Genomic DNA, 19,112 nt, shown 5'->3' on the forward strand with positions numbered 1-19,112 from the left:
GGCACTCGTTTCAGGACCGAGGACAAGTCTCTTAGCCTGGTGTGGCTCATGGTTGATAGGCAATTCACAAGTTTAGGCCTTATGATAAGGATGGAAGTAAATGTGATATTTGTGGTTGATGGTAATTGCAAATGTGATGCTCAGTAAGCTCTGGACTGTGAGGCAGCTTGGTGTAGTGGTTAGGAGTGCAGACTTCTAATCTGGCATGCCGGGTTCGATTCTGCACTCCCCCACATGCAGCCAGCTGGGTGACCTTGGGCTCGCCATAGCACTGATAAAACTGTTCTGACTGATAAGGGATACTTTCCCTCCCTGAAGAAGCAATAAAAGAAATTTCAAGAAAACTGCCTGATATTGTGTTAATCTTAAAAGACCCTATGAAATCAGTATGGTGACCTGCTTCATCAAATAGCCAACATGATCTTAGCAGTCAAAAGAATGTTCTTTAGCCTTTAAAAGCGTTAGACTTTCAATTTGTCTATTACTGAAAATCACCAAAAAAATAATGACCAAAAATGTATTTATTATCCCTGGATAAGAACTATGCAACACCCACTCAGTGAAAGAAAATTTGTAAAAACTAGAGTAATTATTCAAACCAACTTTTGGAATTGAGCATTTGTGAATTTATCTATAAGAACAAATATCCCAAAAGCTTCTGACAAGCAAACTCAGTTGATACAGAAAGAGTGTAAGAACACTGTAACAACTCAGTATCAGCTTGATTCTATGAAATGAATGAAAAATCCTGTGTAGATCGAGGACTAAACTGCATTGTAGAATGTCTCCTAACCATCTGAAGGTCAGCAATTGGCATTATGCATTTAGCTGTTCAAATGTTTGGGTCCAAAAAACCATATATGAGGCACTGCTTTCTTGCTTCTCTCCCCAACAAGTCAATACAGATGATAGGCCCAACAAGCCAATACAGATGAGACCACAGGGAAACACAACTGGCAAGGTGGAAACTGACTCCCATATCTGTGAGTAGAAGGCATATTGCTCAGCCTGTAGTCTTTTCCCACAAGTAACAAGTGCCTCACAGGAAAGGTGTACAGATAACACAGCGTCTTCGTACATACAGATGGCCATTCGTCTCAAATTCTGTATCTTGTCTTGAGATCTTTAACTGAAGAATCATTGAAACCCAACTGTTCCAAATGACCAAACAATGAATCTGCAGCTATAAAAGAGATAAGCATAAACCTTTACTAAATTTCCTAATTCATTACGGCATAATAATAAAAAGGCAGGCTTCAACCCAGCATATAAATAATGCTCATTTAACAAATCACTCGTTTTAAGACCAGATATACCATCATATGACCTAGTTTCTCACATTGTACTTTTCCAATGGTGGGAATTAACAATGCACCACCATAAGCTCTTTAAAAATGATCAGAATTATGTGTCAAAAGTTGTATAAAAATGGGTAAGACATATTTTTGAAATTAACCACATATCTGTGAGTAGTAGCCAACCCAAATCAGCTCATAAAATGGGATTTTTCCCTTACTTGAAACCATTATGCAGAAGCTTAGGTTTACTGAGCAATGCTCTTGAGATTCTTCTTGCAGAGACAGATGCACTTCAGCCATGTTACTGAGTTTAGGTATATTTGCACAGGATCAGACTGCAAGCTGTAACTCTTCTCTTATAGTCAGACACTATCCTAGAGTCTCATCCCTAGAATCCTGCAAATTATGGCTGTAAAGAAAGCCTTACATATTTCCACTGTACCAATTATGACTGGTAGGAATGTTCAGTCTTTCTAAAAAATTCAAAGTTACATAAATTGCACAGTGACTAGAAATTTGAGCCACACTATCACTGTTCTTAGTGCTTTCCAGAGCAAAGTATTTTTTCTCATAAGGATGGACAGAAATCCCTTCTTAAAAAGTTAAAACTCAAGGAGCCATTGGACAGATTCTTTTTTCCTTTGTTGTTTTTGGGATCGTCCACTTTCTTCTTGAAGCACTTAGAAGTTACTGCAGTCTACAATAGCAGCCATTGGTGATCTCAACTTAATAGATTTTGATACTAATCTGAACTGCATTTTCACTTACTTTTTTTCTCTGAGTCACACATGAACATTACTGCCATATCAAATCGTTTTGATTCTGACAGTTTCTGCAGAATTTCTAAGATCAGTAAAGGCTTCTCTTTTCTACAAAACAAGATATTATGAAAAGTAACACTAATTGGGAAAATTTATGATGCAAATATAGTTCTGTCAACCTAAAGTGGAAGCAGAGCATATGAATTAAAAACTAATACTTGCACATGAGCTATAATGAACACATAAAGAAGTGATTACGCTAAAAGCTCATCCTTTGACAAGCTACAAACCAAATACACACCTGATGATAATTTAAAAATCAAGTTGTATTGACAGAAGCAAGAACATCTTAATGAACTCTTCTTGTTAGCTCAACTTCCAAAATAAGCACCTTGATAAAAGATGTTGCAGCAAAATTCCATTTAAGGAGTACCTCAATTTTAAAAAGCACAATAGCTATAGCTGTTACATATGAGAGACATCCCATTACGGACATTCTAATGATAAAAGATGTTCTTGTTTCCCACCAACTTAAATTCCCACAGATATTTTTAGCCTTTGTTTCCTGTTTGACAACCTCATCTTACTTTGCCATAGCTATTTGGTTACTCCCACCTCAGCTTCTTCCCTTCTATATGTGTAGCATAAATACTAAGTTTTATATACAGAAGTGAGGGTGCAACACCATTCTCAATCTTCTGGAATGCAAATTAGGTTCTGGGGATTGCAGTTCATTGTGAGATACTGCCTCTCCCATTACTCTGAAACTGCATTGTTTCCAACTGAGCAGCAAGCTTCAAAAGTATTCCCAATGGCTCCAAAATACAGTGCAAACCCTGAGACCAATTTCAGAGAGGGCTGGGGCTTATCTTCAACTTTGTTCTATGCTTCAGGAACTCCAGTGCCTCTAAAGCAAAGAATGAAGTCAGATGATGGAAGAGATGATTGTCATGGCTACTCTGCGATCATTTCACAGTGATCTATCTCTAGAGTTTCATTCAAATATCTGGCACAAAAGGTGCTCCAGCAAAGTATTTCAGCATGGAGTAGCGATTTTGCTGCCACTGTTCCCTACATTTAAACTGCCTACTTTGTTTAATAAAACATCACATTTAATACTGCTTCAGACTACAGGAACTTGAAGTACTGACATCTTGTTTGTTTCAATCAGCAATGCAACAATTTCAGTGTGGCAGTACACATGCTGGGGAAAAAATGGCAAAACTGCTTTCCAGGGCAGAGTCCAAGTAAAAAGCATCAGCGTTGAACAGCAAACAATCTAAAAGTTCATCAACTTACCCAATATAAAATCTCTGCAGAGTTCTCAAAATTTGGCTAAATACATCTGGATCCAAGGAGTTTTGGAATATATTAGGATAAAGTGAAGGATCAATTTGCTTTGGGAAAAACACACACAGTTAAAGTAGATCTTAAATATGTTCCTTCTCTTTCCACAGAGTTGCACAGTTTTAAAAAATGGACTAATTAACATGCTCTATTATTGCAGCGGACGCAGGGGGTTGATGGAAGCTTATTCAAAGTGCTTCAGCGAGAACACTGATACATGAGGTACACGTTTCTATTAAAGACAGCATGCCCTTCTCCTGAAACATTAGTCTCAACCAAGTACTAGATAGGTCTTCAAGCAAACTTTTGGTTCATAGGACATCAGTAAAAGCTACATCAACAGAATGGATACAGATGAGGTACCTGTGACAATAAACTGGGTTGTGTGTTACATGTTCTTATGCAGCCAGAAGCAGGAACATCTACAGGGCCCCTGCTCCCTCCCTCCCAGAAACCCATTCATGTGTTCTGCCCTTGGACTTGTTTGCACTGTTATAGTTATCTCTGTTACAGTTATTCATGTTATTGTTGTTGTGGTTATCTATATATTATGGAAAATCTAAGTTCCTTGTATTGTTTCTACGTTCTATGTAAACTGCCCTGAGCCTCAGGGGAGGGCGGTATATAAAGATAACAAACAAACACATAAATAGACTATATATTGTTTTAGAAAGGATTACTGTGGGCTGTTGTAACTGGTGCCCTAGATATAGATATGCTGGACACCAATACAAGAGGAGAAAGAGTGCAGGAATACAGCCTTTCAGTCATAAGGTCCGAAGGGATGAACAAAGTAAGTTTTAAACTTCTTGGCCTCATTGCCATCACGGGGCTCCAAAATGCCTGATCCCAAGACAAACTTTGCAGCAGTTTCAGTAATTCTTCTGCACAGCCATTACTAAGTCCCTCCCACAGTCCAGCAAGGTAACTCCAATTGGAACAGAGGGTTCTTGTGGGTCTCTACAGACCAGACACATCAAGTGGGCCCTGAAAATCTTCTCTATGGGCTCTACAGACTCTTATAGCTAGAGCCAAGAACTGCACCCATGGGAACCATTCACAGAACTTAATATGATGAGGGCTGACACACCTGCTTATCCCAAACTATGAATGTAAAGTTCTATGTTCTTCACTTGCATTGTCTCCTACATAATTTTAACTCATGATTTGGTAAAGTAAACATTATCTTTTCAAAAGTGATTTAAACAGTGGCTTCTGCTATGTTAACTTTATATCTCAGAAGTTCACAACATGGTTTCTTAAATTAAAAACAGAGTCTAGAGAATATACCCATGCTATCAAAAAATCAGATAAAGATCCAAAACATTTCTTATACAGCGAAACAATACAATAGTGACTGACTTCAATACAATAGTGACTTAACTTCAATTAAAAATTCACTCTAAATTTTGCCCACTCTGATTCCTGGAAAAGCCAAGGCTTGTGTGTGATGAAGGCTTCAACTCCAACAATATTAATTTATTGATTCCCCTCTCTTACCATCAATTTTATTAACATAGAATTAATTCCCTCACCATGGCTATTATCCAGCATTTCCCATTTTGCAGGAAAGACTAAACTGATGTACAGCTGTCTCAAGAAGTCTAACAATGATCTCAGGAACCCAAAAGTAGTTCATCACTCACCCTGCATTGAGTTTCAAGCAGGGATGTCAGAAAACTAATCCTTGCAAAACCGAAAGAAGCAGCCAGACTCATATTTAGCTATTTAAATCCTATGTAACATCTTCATGCGCCCTCTTGCTCAGCTGATGTGGAAGTTTGGGCTGGGACGCCATCAATATGCAGATGACACCCAGCTCTTCCTCCTGATAGGATAGCTGCCCCGATTCTGCCCCAGATGCCTTAGCCAAATGTCTGGAAGCAGTGATAAGGTGGCTGAAGCAGAGTCATCTGAAGCTCAGCCCTTCAAAGATGGAGGTCCTATGACTGGGCAGGAAGGGTCCAAGCAAGGAAGAGCGTCTGCCAACTCTGCTAGGAACCTGGGCATGATCCTTGATACCTCCCTCTCTACAGAGGCGCAGGTCACAAGAGTAACACAGGTGACTACACCAAGCCAAACTACTAGGGGCCTACTTGGCCCCAGATCACCTAGCTACCGTGATCCATGCAATAGTCACGCTAGCTGGTGTAGTGGTTAGGAGTGTGGACTTCTAATCTGGCAAGCCGGGTTTGATTATGCACTCCCCCACATGCAACCAGCTGGGTAACCCTGGGCTTGCCATAGCACTGATAAAACTGTTCTGACCGAGCAGTAATATCAGGGCTCTCTCAGCCTCACAGGGTGTCCGTTGTGGGTAGAGGAAAGGGGAGGGAATTGCAAGCTGCTTTGAGACTCCTTCAGGTAGAGGAAAGAGGGATATAAGAACCAACTCTTCTTCTTCTTCTTCTAGACTTCTGCAACTCACTCTATGCAAGGCCTCCCCATAACAGCATATGCTGTTTTCTTAATATAAATGCAGATAAATAATAAGTTTACAGCCCAAACAGTTCTGCTCCTATGAATTGCTTTCATAGAAACAACTGTGCTGTCAAATATGATATTATGGCATGAAACATGTCCAACATACTATTATGATTTGGCGATGCCGGGATACAAGGGACAGCCTTTCAATGTCTGATCTCCTTTCTCTGGGATCATGGACAGAGAGAGATCATCAAGCCACCACCAGCTTGTTTGTGGAGTCCCTCAGGGAGCCGTTATCTTTCCAATCTTATTCAACATCTTTATGTACCCTCTTGCCCAAGTGGTGCAGAAGTTTGGGCTGGAAATATGCTGATGACACCCAGCTCTTCTTCCTGATGGATTATGATAATCACCTTTAAGGCCATACACAGTCTGGGCTCAGTGTACTTGAGGGATGCCTTTCTGCCTGCACTCCTCAAAGAGCCTTCTGCTCTGTCACCTCCAATTGGCTGATGATCCCTGGCCCCAAAGAAGCTCGCTTGACCTCAACTAGGGCCAAAGTGTTCTCCATCCTGGCTCCAACTTCGTGGAAGGAGCTACCAGAAGAGATCAGGGCCCCCAGGGCCTGCAAAAGGGAACTCTTCCACCAAGCATTTGGTTAAAGTTGATTTGACCCAATGCCTTCCATGGATCCTCGAGCCTCTCTCCCATGAATCTCTATACAGGAACCAATCAGCCATGGGTCCATCAGTATGCTTCAGTGTGAATTGCTTTTTTCAGTATTGTTCAACTGTACTATTTGTTCTATTGTTATTACTGTATATTATCATGGCTACCAATTTCTCTGTATGGTTCTGTTCTATGGTTCTGTTCTATATAAGCTGCCCTGAGCCTCAGGGGAGGGCAGTATATAAATAATAATATATAATAAATAAGTAATAAAAAGCAGGATGGAAGTCTGATTTAAAGAATGTTGCTTTGATTGGCCATTCTATTAACATATACATATACAGAGAGTAATTCCATTCAGCTATTGGAAAAAAAGGTTATTTTACCTTCAAGTAAGTGTACAACTGATCAGGGAAACCTTTTAGTTTTCTGAAATCAGATTCCAGCTGGAAAGCATTCACAGGGACTGGTGGCAGAGAGAATGTAGACTCAGGAAGGAGAGTTGGGCCTCCTGTCTCAGCCAGTTTTTTCAAACTGTAAGTCTGTAGAGTAGGTGACTGTTCCTCTTTCTGATTGCTAAGAAATATAAAAACATTACGGTAGATATGACAGGGTTCTGTTGAAAACTTGCTTTAAAAAACACATATTCTTTAGGACTTCTGCAAGAATACCATAAAAATGAATCAAAACCCGTCAGCAATTCTTTGGTGGACTGACCAGTTAAATCTGCACTAATAACCTTATCATTCATTTCACCTGCTGGTATCCCACTGGCCTCAACAATCTTTGAGTGTCTGCAGTACACACATTTTTTCTCCCAAAGTTATGTATTGAGTTTCCCCTCCTTTAAATTATGGCTTAATGTAACACACATGAACACTTATGTACCTAAGCCGCTACACAAAGTAAATTAAGGAGGGAAAGAAAATGAGACACCTACAAATGACAGCCTACCATCATGAAGGAAGAAAAGCCATACAGTGGCAAGAATGAAGACTACAATATGCATTTCAGACTATAGCTCGTTCAATACAGGGCATGATTTTGCACCAGCAGTAAGCATTCATAGGATGTTTTGGACTGGACCATTTTCCCAACATTTACATCAACCAAAGAGCTCTATGCTCCGCCACTTCCAATTGGCTGGTGAACCTTGGCCCCAAAGAAGCATATTGGGCCTCAGCTAGAAACAGAGCATTTTCTGTCCTGGTTCCCACCTGGTGGAATGAGCTCTTTGAAGAGATCAGGGCCCTGATTGAACTCCCACAGTTCCACAGGATCTGCAAAAGGGAGCTGTTCTGCCAGGCATTCGGTTGAGGCCCACTGATTCAACAACACCCACTGGTCCCCCAGGCCCCCCCACCGCACATTCTGGACCCATACCAACCAATCTATGGGATCATAGTTAAAAAGTTATTGTTGGAGAAATGTTACAATACTTGTTGCCTTCAGTTATGGAACCCACTATAATTGTTGTTGATGTTGTGAATTGTGCTATACTATCCCTACATTTTGTGTAAACCACCCTGAGCCTCATGGGAGGGCAGTAGAGAAATATTATTATTATTATTCGATTTATTGCCCACCACTCCCTTGCGGCTCGTGGCGGGTTACAACATTCTAACACCCCATAAAATCCATTAAAATCCAGTTAAAACAACTACAGCAATTATTAGTTAGCAAGCTAACCTGGCAAGATTGGCTAATCCACTACCCTTTTCCCCTACTAGCAGGTGGAGAGGGGGTATTGGTGGTACCCATCTCTAATCCCAATCCCAAGTCCCGGGGGGGGGGGGCATAGATGTTAGCCTTGGCCTCAACCGTAAACCTGGCGGAAGAGCTCCGTCTTGCAGGCCCTACGGAACGATGAAAGATCCCGCAGGGCCCGCAGCTCTCCCGGGAGCTCATTCCACCAGGCAGGGGCCAGGACCGAAAAGGCCCTGGCCCTGGTCGAGGCCAGGCGTGCTTCCGTCGGGCCGGGAACGACCAACAAATTTTCTCCCGCAGAGCGTAAGGCTCTGCGGGGGCATAGGGCAATAGGCGGTCCCTCAGGTATATAAGAAATAATCAACATTTTTTCAAAATGTTAACCCTGGAAACAAGAATTCAGTTTAAAATACATCGTTCACACAATGCTCTTTGAACAGATCTATTAATTTATACATAGTTATAATGTTTCTGGCAATTGCACAACAACGCTTGTACTCGAGTTTAATTTTTTGAAGTGGTGAAATATAAAAGACTAAAAGAAACAGAAGTATTGAAAAAAGCATTTTTGTTTCCATGTCATATTAAATGGAACTAAGAAATGAGAAAAAATAAATAGAATACAATCCGGCTTAATACAGATACAACCACATAACATATCAATAAAAACATATTTCAAAGTCCTGTTCTAGAACAATTCCTCACTTTTAGCACACTAAAAGTGATTTTCTGTAGCTAAAAAAGAAAAGCCAAATTTCCCCCTACAATTTCACAATAGATAAGAAAAAGCATGTCAAATGTACAAATACCCTCAGCACTGATTATAGTGTGGCTACTTGCTCACCTATAATTTATTTGTCATTCTATTTGGCTTATTTTCAAAAGATTGAAACTTGGCTACAAGAATGATCATTTGTCAAAAGTACACCATACATAATTTCTTCTGGAAGCAGTAAAGATATGCGAATAAAAGACCTCCATGATAGACCCAGTTGTATACTTACACATTAGATCAGGTATGCAGTTTTGAAATATGAATTTTAAGATTCATTTAAAAGAAACTTGTTGTACATACTGACAACCGCAACTGTTTACATTAACTATCTGAAACTAAATTTTAAGGTAGCTTAAAGGGAAAAAAAACCCAGAAAGTATCATCAGGCATTAACATCTCTATTTCAGTTCCTCCCTCCCCCACAAAGTAAAGTATTGGATCCTGAGTCTTATGTCTGCTTGGACTCCCTCTCTGTCCATTCTGGAGTCATTCTTCCACCGCACAACACAATGTTCCTCCAGCACCAGCTCTTTCTGCTCACTAGGCCAGGAGCTGAAAAAAGCCTGGCAAAAGAACAATGTGCTTCACAGCAAAGGATCACTTTTGCAGGACAAAGGAGAGCACAATAAGAAACCAGGCACTTGATCCCAGCCAACTGATCTACTTCAGCAAAAGATCCCTGCAATTTCTGCTCAGATCTGATACTAAAAATCAGTGCACTTACTGTATAGCTGAAGAATCACTTATGTCTTCAATTTTCAATAGTTTTGCTTCGGGAGTATCAGCTGGAGAACAGAAGTCCTCTTTGCCTGGATTCTTTGTAGGCACTGTGGTTACCATTGTTTTAGTACTTGAAGAAATGGGCTGACCAGGCTGTAAGTTTGTGGTAGCTGTTGAATTAGCACTTGGCATCTCATCATCCACTTCTTCAATAATCATTCTTCTCAAGGATTTCTAAACACAATACATCTGTAGTAAGCGGAGGGGATATGGGCTCAGTTCTTGCTGATAAGCAACACAACAGTTCTGCAACTGTGTCAGCATGTCATGGCAAAAATGAAAAGCACACAGCACACACCTGATGTAGGCAAATCACTCAAGCTGACATCTCACCCTCTCTAATACAAGCACTATGGAGAGCCACCTTACACAGTATATACATTGGACTAGTCTTGTCATGGAAATGGCCCTTCCAGAAACCCACCGTGACTCCTGAAAACAAAGTTAAAAGAGCCTCATAAACAAAATTGAATGAAAGTATCCCTACCTACCATTTCTGCTGGCAGAGCAAGCTTTCTACTCATGCCAATATATGTTGTGTGTGTGTGTAAATTTTAACCATTTCTCCTGCCTCATTTGACCCCCCCCCTCCCCATGCATGGTATGTTTCTACCAGGCTCTCCCAACACTCACAGGAAGATTCACAAGAAGCTAAGGCAATAAATATCCACCTCCATAAGTGCCTGTTACAAGCACTTCACAGGATCTGCCCTATAAAGCCTGAGGACTTGGTTTACGAGTGTTTAACACAGCAGTTTTGCTGAAGCCAAAGGAGGTTAAGCTTTAGTCAGCTTCTATAGAGGCTATCCTATGTAAGGAGCCTTGAGTACCAGAATGAAAGTTGAGATATAAATGAAGTAAATACATAACTACACAAGCTGAAATCCTTTATCCACTGAAATCCACTGCTTTACCTCTCATCCTTTGCTTTAAAGGTAAAGGTAAAGGTATCCCCTGTGCAAGCACCGAGTCATGTCTGACCCTTGGGGCGACGCCCTCTAGCGTTTTCATGGCAGACTCAATACGGGGTGGTTTGCCAGTGCCTTCCCCAGTCATGACCGTTTACCCCCCAGCAAGCATTTTACCGACCTCGGAAGGATGGAAGGCTGAGTCAACCTTGAGCCGGCTCTGCTTTACCTCTGTTTGTTTCTGTATTAAGTTCAGATGTACCTTTCTCCACTCTGTCATCTTTCTCACCTCCCCTGCACACAGCCTTGCTTTCTTTTACATTGGCAAGAAAGCGAGCCAAAGCTTGCTCTCCTTTTCCAAAATGTTTTATCTTTTTTTTTAAAAAAAACACAGCATGTCCTGCTCCCACCAACTTTTTGCTCAAAGAGTGCAAGGAGCTTAAATGTTAGGGCAGGGAGAATATGATTAGCTACTGGGGATGCACAGAAAAATAACTCAAAGCCAGCCCCAAGACAATAAAAATATCTTTACCACAAATCTGCAAAGATCAATGTGGAACCAAATCAAGGATATGCTTGTATTTAATTCAAGTTCTTGTTCATTAAAGTATTTGTACATGCAGGAATTCTTATTCAGAAACGTTACATGTCAAAATGTATTTACAAAGCTACAAATACATATACATTTCTTTTCTTTCTACTTACTGTTGATCTAAGATGTATAGGTTTATCGATGGGTTTCACCAGGTTTTGTGATTCAATTTCATTCTTTAATAGTCCAGGATATTCCTGATCTGAGCACTGACTTTTTCCAAATAATTCCTTTAAAAAGATTAGTCAGCCATTCATGAAAATTTTAACAATTTCAGATTTATAAAATGCACACTTAAAAATGCAAAACAACAGAAATTCACAAACACACTTACGTTCTTTAGCTTTGTTAATTCATTAACTGCTTGTTTATTTCCAGGTTCCAGCTTCAAGACCACTTCAAAATCTGAATACATGTAATAAATACAATTGGTCATATTTCATAGATTGTTTAGAAAATATGTTTTCAAAAAAACTGCTCTTCGTCTACATGACTATGTTAAACAGTTGAGATATGCAACCCATCCTAATTTAATTACATTTAAGAATTTGGAATTCAATACAAAATGAAGCACAAATTTCTCCAAACTATAAACAATAGGACTGACTTAGTAGCTGAGCAATTATATCCCTGTTATTAATAAAAGGACTATTTATCAAAATCAACATTACTGACTTACAAAGGATTAAAGTATGCAAGAACCTGGGCTCTATCAGTTACAGCACCCAGTCTATGAAATGGAATACTGGAAAAAACGAGGTGCTTCTGGCTTTGCCAGCTTTCGTGAAGAGACGCAAGGCAGTGATGTTTGGATTTGGTTGACATTGATCAGTAAGGTTTATTACTGTTGTTATGCCCTAGCTCGTTTTAATGACACTAACCTTTTTTTATAATGATTGTGCTTAAATGATGTTGGGCTATTTTTATAGTTGTGTTTAAAGGGCTTTGTATTATCATCATCTTGGTTGTACACAGGAGACTGTCAAAAGACACCCTCCTTTCATCAAAGCCTCACCTTGTATAGCTTCTTTGAATTTTCCCAGTGCTGCTCTAGCAGTCCCTCTTCTGGCATAGGCTTTAGAATACGAAGAATCCAGTAGTACTGCTTGACTACAATCTTTCTCTGCTTCTTCATATCTCAAAGAGAATTTTAAACATATTACACATTGCTGCTTACCACACCTGATACTATTTTGATTCCTCATAGCTTACAATTGCTCCAACTTGACATTCAAACGAAGGCAATATTAGTGCTCAACCCATTAGCTTTCAGCTATGTAGCCTTACAATTGATAATAAGCACCTATAACACTCATCTCTTTTCTAAAGCTTTATTGTGCCTACTTTTTTATCAATATTACCAACCAAAACAGGTCACCAAAGCTTAAACATACACTTCTTATGATTATTAATTAGACTTATTACCCGTCAGTCTCGGCAAGCTGGCTCGTGGCGGGTTACGCAGTAAAACCCTCACACAGAATAAAACCCCATTACAATTAATATTCACACAGCACAACATGGTGGTAAAAAGAGCCCACTCCCACAACGGTACAACTACTGGAAGGGGTGTCATCAGCTGCATCAGGGACTGCATATGCTGGCCACTGCCAATGATGTTCTGGAATTTGGTAGGATGTCTTCCTTGGGGGGGGGGGGCATCAGATCTCCTCCCTGCACTGGCCTCACTCATAAACCTGGCAAAAGAGCTCCATCTTACAGGCCTTGCAGAATACTGAAAGCCCCCATGGGGCCCGCAGCTCTTCTGGGAGCTCATTCCACCAGGTAGGGGCCAGGACCGAAAAGGTCCTGGCCCTGGTCAAAGCCAGTTTCTCTGGGGCTGGGAATTACCATTACTTGCTATAAACTATTAAGTGGTACATATTGGTATGTATGGCAGCCCATTTTAGTTCCTCACAGTGATGCAAAAGAGAACGTTCCACACCTTTCTCTCCAGATTGAATGGCACATACTTATTGAAGTGCTGGCAGAATATGTATTTCCTAATAATAATTTAAAGTAAATTAATTTTATTAATTCTTGTATTTAAAGTGACATTTTTGAAATTTTCATGTAAGTTTAAAATGCCAATGACCAGCTAGGCTCTCCCTGGTTAATGCAAACACTTATTTCAATGCAGTCACTGAGATTGGTTCAAATTGTAAGCTGAGAATAGTTTAAACCTTAAGGCTTCAACTGTTATGCACCCTTACTGGGAGCAAAGCACTGAACAAAATGGGATTGACTTCTAAGTAAACATTATGCAAAGGATGCTTGTATGACGTAGCTCTACAAAGGTTTTTTAATTTTATGTACCACCTGTTTGAAGTCTGCACAGCTGGCTGAAGTTCTGAGGAAAAAGAAAGGCCAATTTTATGGACTTTCAAGAGACTGGTAACAGTCCAATTCAGGTGACAATAGAATGTCCCATAATTTATGTCAAAAGAATTGCCACAAGATTGAATCCTGATATATGTTTTAAAGAAAATCTGAAATCTGTTGTTTTAAAACTGAAATCTAAGAAAATATGCAGAGGAGTGACTGTTAATGTAGCGCCACTCACTTTTGGATTTTTAGGTAGGCCATAGCTCTGTTTGCCGGGAGAAGAGCATTGGTGCCATCTGCTGCAATTCCACGTGTGTAACATTCTATTGCTGCTTCGTATTTACCTTCTTTGAAATATCCATTACCCTAAAATATTTGGGAATGGCAAATAAGCAATCATAGTGCAGGGAGTCAACATATTTATGCTCATCAATAATACTCTGAAAAATAAATTTATATTAAATAGATTTTTCTAAAGAGAATCATTAATCTTAAGAAAAATTAAAGACAACTTCCATATTAAAAATAAATCCTATACATGTAGGTTTATAAAAACAATACAAGTAATAACCTCAGCTTATCAGTACATCAGATATTTATCCTTGCAAACATTAAAACACCCTGTCAATAATGGATTTCCTAAAGCAAAGCCATTTGTTATTCAGTAAACAATGAAATGAGTACCCAGCTTGCTGGGGGGTAAACGGTAATGACTGGGGAAGGCACTGGCATACCACCCCGTATTGAGTCTGCCATGAAAATGCTAGAGGGCGTCACCCCAAGGGTCAGACATGACCCGGTGCTTGCACAAGGGATACATTTACCTTTAACAGCTGTAAACCGAATTGCCAGGGACAAATTGTAAAAGCCTTGATAAGCCTTCATTGTAATACTATAAACAGGTTACCACCACACCAGGTGTGGGGGGAGGAAACTCAGTTCAATTATTTGCTTAGACCAAAGTGTTTAACATCTAGTTATTCAATGATGGCTCAGCCTGTTACTTTGGTTTGTCACAGACACCCTGAATGAGGCTCTAGGTCCACAATTAACATGACTAAGATTCTAGTCTTTCCCACCATCCCACAAGTTCTTGTTACAGTTTTGGCATATTTACCAAATCTTTTTCGGCAACAGCCTTCTGCTTAAACTGCTCCATGTCCATTTGTTTAATTTCTTCTACAGTTTGCACTCTTTTGAGGGCATCTGTTCCTTCAGACTGAGAATTTTCTTTTGACATAATAGCCTGAAATATAAAGTTAGTTGATGATATATACAAACTATTGCTACTGTAAACCAAAACCAGTATTGGTATCCCAAGAACACTTACCTGTTCAATTTTCTGGAGTTCATTTTTTGCTTCAAAGTTGTCTGGATCCAATTCTAAAACTTTTTCATAATCTAAACAGTAAAACAGTAAAACAGCACATGACAACTGAGTATTTTCAAGCACCAAGTGTTACATGTGGTGTGAAGGGGGAAAGGAGCTGGTGGAACCATTTGAAAATCTATGATTAACGATGAAGTATTATGTCTGCTGTATTTCTTACGTGGGAGAATGATATACATAAATCACAGTGATATACAGAAGTAAGGTATACCATCTTCCAGGGGTAGCCAAACTGTGGCTCTTCAGAGGTCTATGGACTACAATCACAATGAGGCCCTGCCATTTGGCTATGTTGTCAGGGGCTCATGGTAAAGATAGTCCATTAGCATCTGGAGAGCCACAGTTTGGCAACCCTGCCATATACTATATGCAAACGGGACACAATTCAGACTTATCTAGAGGCTAGATTCTGGTGGATAGCTGTGTTGGTATGAAACAACAGCAGAAGAACCTTTTTTAAACCCTGCTTTTCACTAACCAAAGGAGTCTTAAAGCAGCTTACAATCAGCTATCCTTCCTCTTCCCACAACAGACACCCGCTGAGTTAGGGGAGGCTGAGACAGCTCTAGCTGGTCCAAAGCCATCCAACTTGCACTATACGGAGGAGTGAGGAATCAAATCTGGTTCTCCAGATTAGAGGCCACTGCTTTGAATCACTGCACCAAGCTGGGTCCCTAACAGAACAAGCAGAACCAGGTGTGAGTCTACTAGCTCCTTTAAGCAATTTGTTTGGTCTTACAGGTGCCACTGGACTCAAATTTTGTCTAGACATAGTAACAAAAAGCCTTCAACTTCTAAGTCTCTTCATTTCAAAAGACACCAAATAAAACCATCAAAACAATGTAAAAAGGATTAAATTTCAGAACTTTAACTAGGAAGGGACTACATGGGAAAATAATAATAATAATAATAATAATTAATAATAATAATAATTAATAATAATAATAATAATAAATTTTTTTTTGCCTGCCATTCTTGGCAAAGCCGGCTTGTGGCAGGTTACAAAATAAAATAGATAAAATACAATCCCCTAAAACAGTGGTCCGCAACGGGCTGTGGACCGGCGGTGGCAAGGAGGGTGATTGCCCAGCCGCGCATGCCGCGCATGCGTGGGAGTGCCACACATGCGTGTTTGCGGCCGCACATGGTGCAAACGCGCATGCGCGGCCCTGCAGAGGCAGGGAGCCGCGGCCCAGTGCCAGTGCCGGGCCATGGCCCGGTAGTTGGGGACCACCACCCTAAAACACAGCAGTTAAAAATTACAATCCAGCAAGATCATGACAGCTAACCAACCCTCCACCTACCCCTGCTGAGGACCTGGGGAAACAGCTTCCCTCCTTACTCCACTTTTGTGGGAGCCCACAGATATGCTCTTCGCCCTGGCCTCAAGTATAGACCTGGTGGAAGAGCTCCGTTTTGCAGGCCCTGCGAAAAGCTGGGAACTCCTGCAGGGTCCATAGCTCCTCAACATACTAGTTAGTTAACTCAGTAATCAAATGCTGTTTATTCAGATCTATACAGTTTCTGCTGGTAAAATAGTAAGGAAAGAAAAAGGCTGCAGTGCCAACTGCAGAGCTCCCATTTGTGATAGCAGCCATTGTGTGGAGAGGAATTGGGTGAGACTAAGTGAAAAAGATGGCTGGATCCAATCCAAAGAATTATAAACACCCCAAAAAGATATATAGTAAAAAACCCAAACATAGCATAAAAGAACCAAGCATACCTTCTTTAGCACCAATAACATTTTGCAGAGCAAAGCGAGCTGCTCCTCTTCGGGCATAAGCCTTTGTATAATTTTTATTTATGGCGAGTGCTAAGTTACAATCTGATTCTGCCACAGAATATCTGTAAAAACAGTGTATGTTGGTTACTCACAGTACAAATATTAATTTGAAGGCACATGAAACTTCATGAAAATTTGCAATCTTCAATTACTAGAGAACTATACTGATAATAAACTGGAGACAGCATTCAGGAATATTATATCCTGCACTACACTCTGTTCCCCATTGTCTAATCGTATAGTCTTGTTGTTTGCAGTTTGGACCCCCCCCCCTCCAAAATGAATAAGTCAATGCTGATTCACAAAATTATTTCAGAAGAACCAAGCCCTGGTTTCAAGATGGTAAGCCCATTCATCTTTGAGGAAGTCACTGGCATTCCATTCTAGTCCCAAAATATTGTTATTATATGCATTATTAAAATCACTGGTCTATACTGCTATTTCATGAGCTGTAGAGAAGCAAATATGTCTGGTTCAGGAGAACCTTGCAGAGCATGAACATTGTTCCACAGGTCTGTCTCTGCCCATTTATTTGTTCACCAGCTCTCACTGCTACTTCTCTGAAAACACAATTAAATATGCATGCAGATTTTGGGTTGCTGAATGAGAAGTCATCGAGAGCCTGCATCATATGCCTTTCATACACAAACATTCCTTGAATATCAGCAATATCTTAACACCGCCCGTGGCGCCGCAGGCGCCACGGACTAAATAAAACAGTAAGAGGTCCTGGGGCGGGATGAGGAAGGGTCCAGATTGGACCCTTCCTCATGACAGACAATCGGAGGGACCCATCGGCAGGCGCGAAGCGCCTGCCGATGGGTCCCTCCGATTCCCAGCCCCAGGAACTGTGAGCCGCGCGCAGCGCGGCTCGCAGTTGCTCCCGGCCTGACGCGGCGAGAGGCGCTTCACGCCTCTCGCCGTGTCAGGCCACCACCTGAGGGAGCCCCCGGCAGTTGCGCGGAGCGCAGCTGCCGGGGGCTCCCTGCTCGGCGGCCAGACGCAGCAAAGCGCCTCTTGCCGACTCAGGTGCCTCTCGGCGACTCTCAACTCAGGCGCCTCCGGCCTCGACTCAGGCGGCGGGTAGGGAGTCCCCGGCAGCCGCGCTCCACGCGATTGCCGGGGGTTCCCTCGGGCAGCGTCCTGACACGGCGAGAGGCGCAAAGCCTCTGAGTCGAGGCCGGAGGCGCCTGAGTCGAGCCCGGCCAGCCACCACCGCCCAACGATCTGCAAGACTAGCGGCATCGACTTCTTCCCGGCCAAAAGGAGACCGGCCGAGCCGCCGCCAAGCCGCGGCGGCGCCGGGGATGCGGTCGCCGTGCAGGGCCCGTCTGTCCGCGCTCACCCGTCGCTGCTCCGCGCTGCCGTTGCCGATGCTGCGGCGGCCGCCAATTTGGAACTCGGCCTTCCTGTGTCGGGAGCGTCAGAGCCCCATCGCCTCTTCAGTCGCCGCTGGACGCGCCACTGCAACGGGACATTGCCCCCTCGCCCCACCCAGTCACTGCCGCCCTCCGGAGGACGCCTTGGGAGCTCCGCCACGACCAACATACTTCAGGAGCCCCCAGCGCCGGTGCCGCAGCCCTCCACCATGGCCTGCCAGCCTACCCCGCACTCCAGGTAGGCCACGAGCCCCCGGCCCCACAGCACAAACCTGACCTTGCCAACCCAGCCCACTGAGCCCCGCCGCCCTCATGGCCTGCCCTCCTAGCGCCCACTGCATTTTAACTGCAGTGGGCTTTTTTACTAGTATATATATGTTGTTGTTAGGGGCGAAGTCGTGTCCAACCCATCGCAACCCCATGGGCAATGATCCTCCAGGCCTTCCTGTCCTCTACCATTCCTCGAAGTCCATTTAAGTTTGAACTAACTGCTTCAGTGACTCCATCCAGCCACCACATTCTCTGTCATCCCCTTCTTCTTTTGCCTTCAATCGCTCCCAGCATTAGGTTCTTCTCCAGGGAGTCCTTCCTTCTCTTGAGGTGGCCAAAGTATTTGAGTTTCATCTGCAGGATCTGGCCTTCTAAGGAGCAGTCCGGGCTATCTCCTCTAGGATTGACATGTTTGTTCACCTTGCAGTCCAAGGGACTCACAAGAGTCTTCTCCAGCACTAGAGTTCAAAAGCCTCAATTCTTTGACGCTCGGTCTTCCTTAGGGTCCAACTTTCACAGCCATACATTGCAACTGGGAAGACCATAGTCCTGACTAGACACATTTTTGTTGGCAGGGTGATGTCTCTGCTTTTTAGGATGCTGTCTAGATTTGCCATAGCTTTCCTCCCCAGGAGCAAATTAAAAATTTCTTTGCTGCAGTCCCCATTTGTTGTATCTTGGAGCCCAGGAAAATAAAATCT

At 42.0% G+C, this 19,112-nt stretch overlaps 1 protein-coding gene across 3 annotated transcripts in view; it reads right to left on the reverse strand.

Moving 5' to 3' along the window:
* Nucleotides 1–503: 503 nt before the first annotated feature.
* The window catches only part of RPAP3 (RNA polymerase II associated protein 3), a 29,251-nt gene continuing 10,642 nt past the window's right edge, over nucleotides 504–19,112 (reverse strand). For all 3 annotated transcript variants that reach the window (XM_077338654.1, XM_077338655.1, XM_077338656.1), the window contains exons 6-17: nucleotides 16,703–16,824; nucleotides 14,920–14,990; nucleotides 14,707–14,835; nucleotides 13,828–13,955; nucleotides 12,280–12,401; nucleotides 11,599–11,669; nucleotides 11,378–11,494; nucleotides 9,709–9,938; nucleotides 6,889–7,078; nucleotides 3,359–3,456; nucleotides 2,067–2,167; nucleotides 504–1,183 (exon numbers count right to left, since the gene is read on the reverse strand). In XM_077338654.1, coding sequence (XP_077194769.1) covers nucleotides 1,098–1,183; nucleotides 2,067–2,167; nucleotides 3,359–3,456; nucleotides 6,889–7,078; nucleotides 9,709–9,938; nucleotides 11,378–11,494; nucleotides 11,599–11,669; nucleotides 12,280–12,401; nucleotides 13,828–13,955; nucleotides 14,707–14,835; nucleotides 14,920–14,990; nucleotides 16,703–16,824 — 1,465 coding nt within the window. In that variant the 3' untranslated portion in view covers nucleotides 504–1,097. The remainder of the gene's footprint in view (nucleotides 1,184–2,066; nucleotides 2,168–3,358; nucleotides 3,457–6,888; nucleotides 7,079–9,708; nucleotides 9,939–11,377; nucleotides 11,495–11,598; nucleotides 11,670–12,279; nucleotides 12,402–13,827; nucleotides 13,956–14,706; nucleotides 14,836–14,919; nucleotides 14,991–16,702; nucleotides 16,825–19,112) is intronic.

The sequence above is a fragment of the Paroedura picta genome, chromosome 5, assembly GCF_049243985.1.
Source record: "Paroedura picta isolate Pp20150507F chromosome 5, Ppicta_v3.0, whole genome shotgun sequence".
NCBI lineage: Eukaryota > Metazoa > Chordata > Lepidosauria > Squamata > Gekkonidae > Paroedura > Paroedura picta.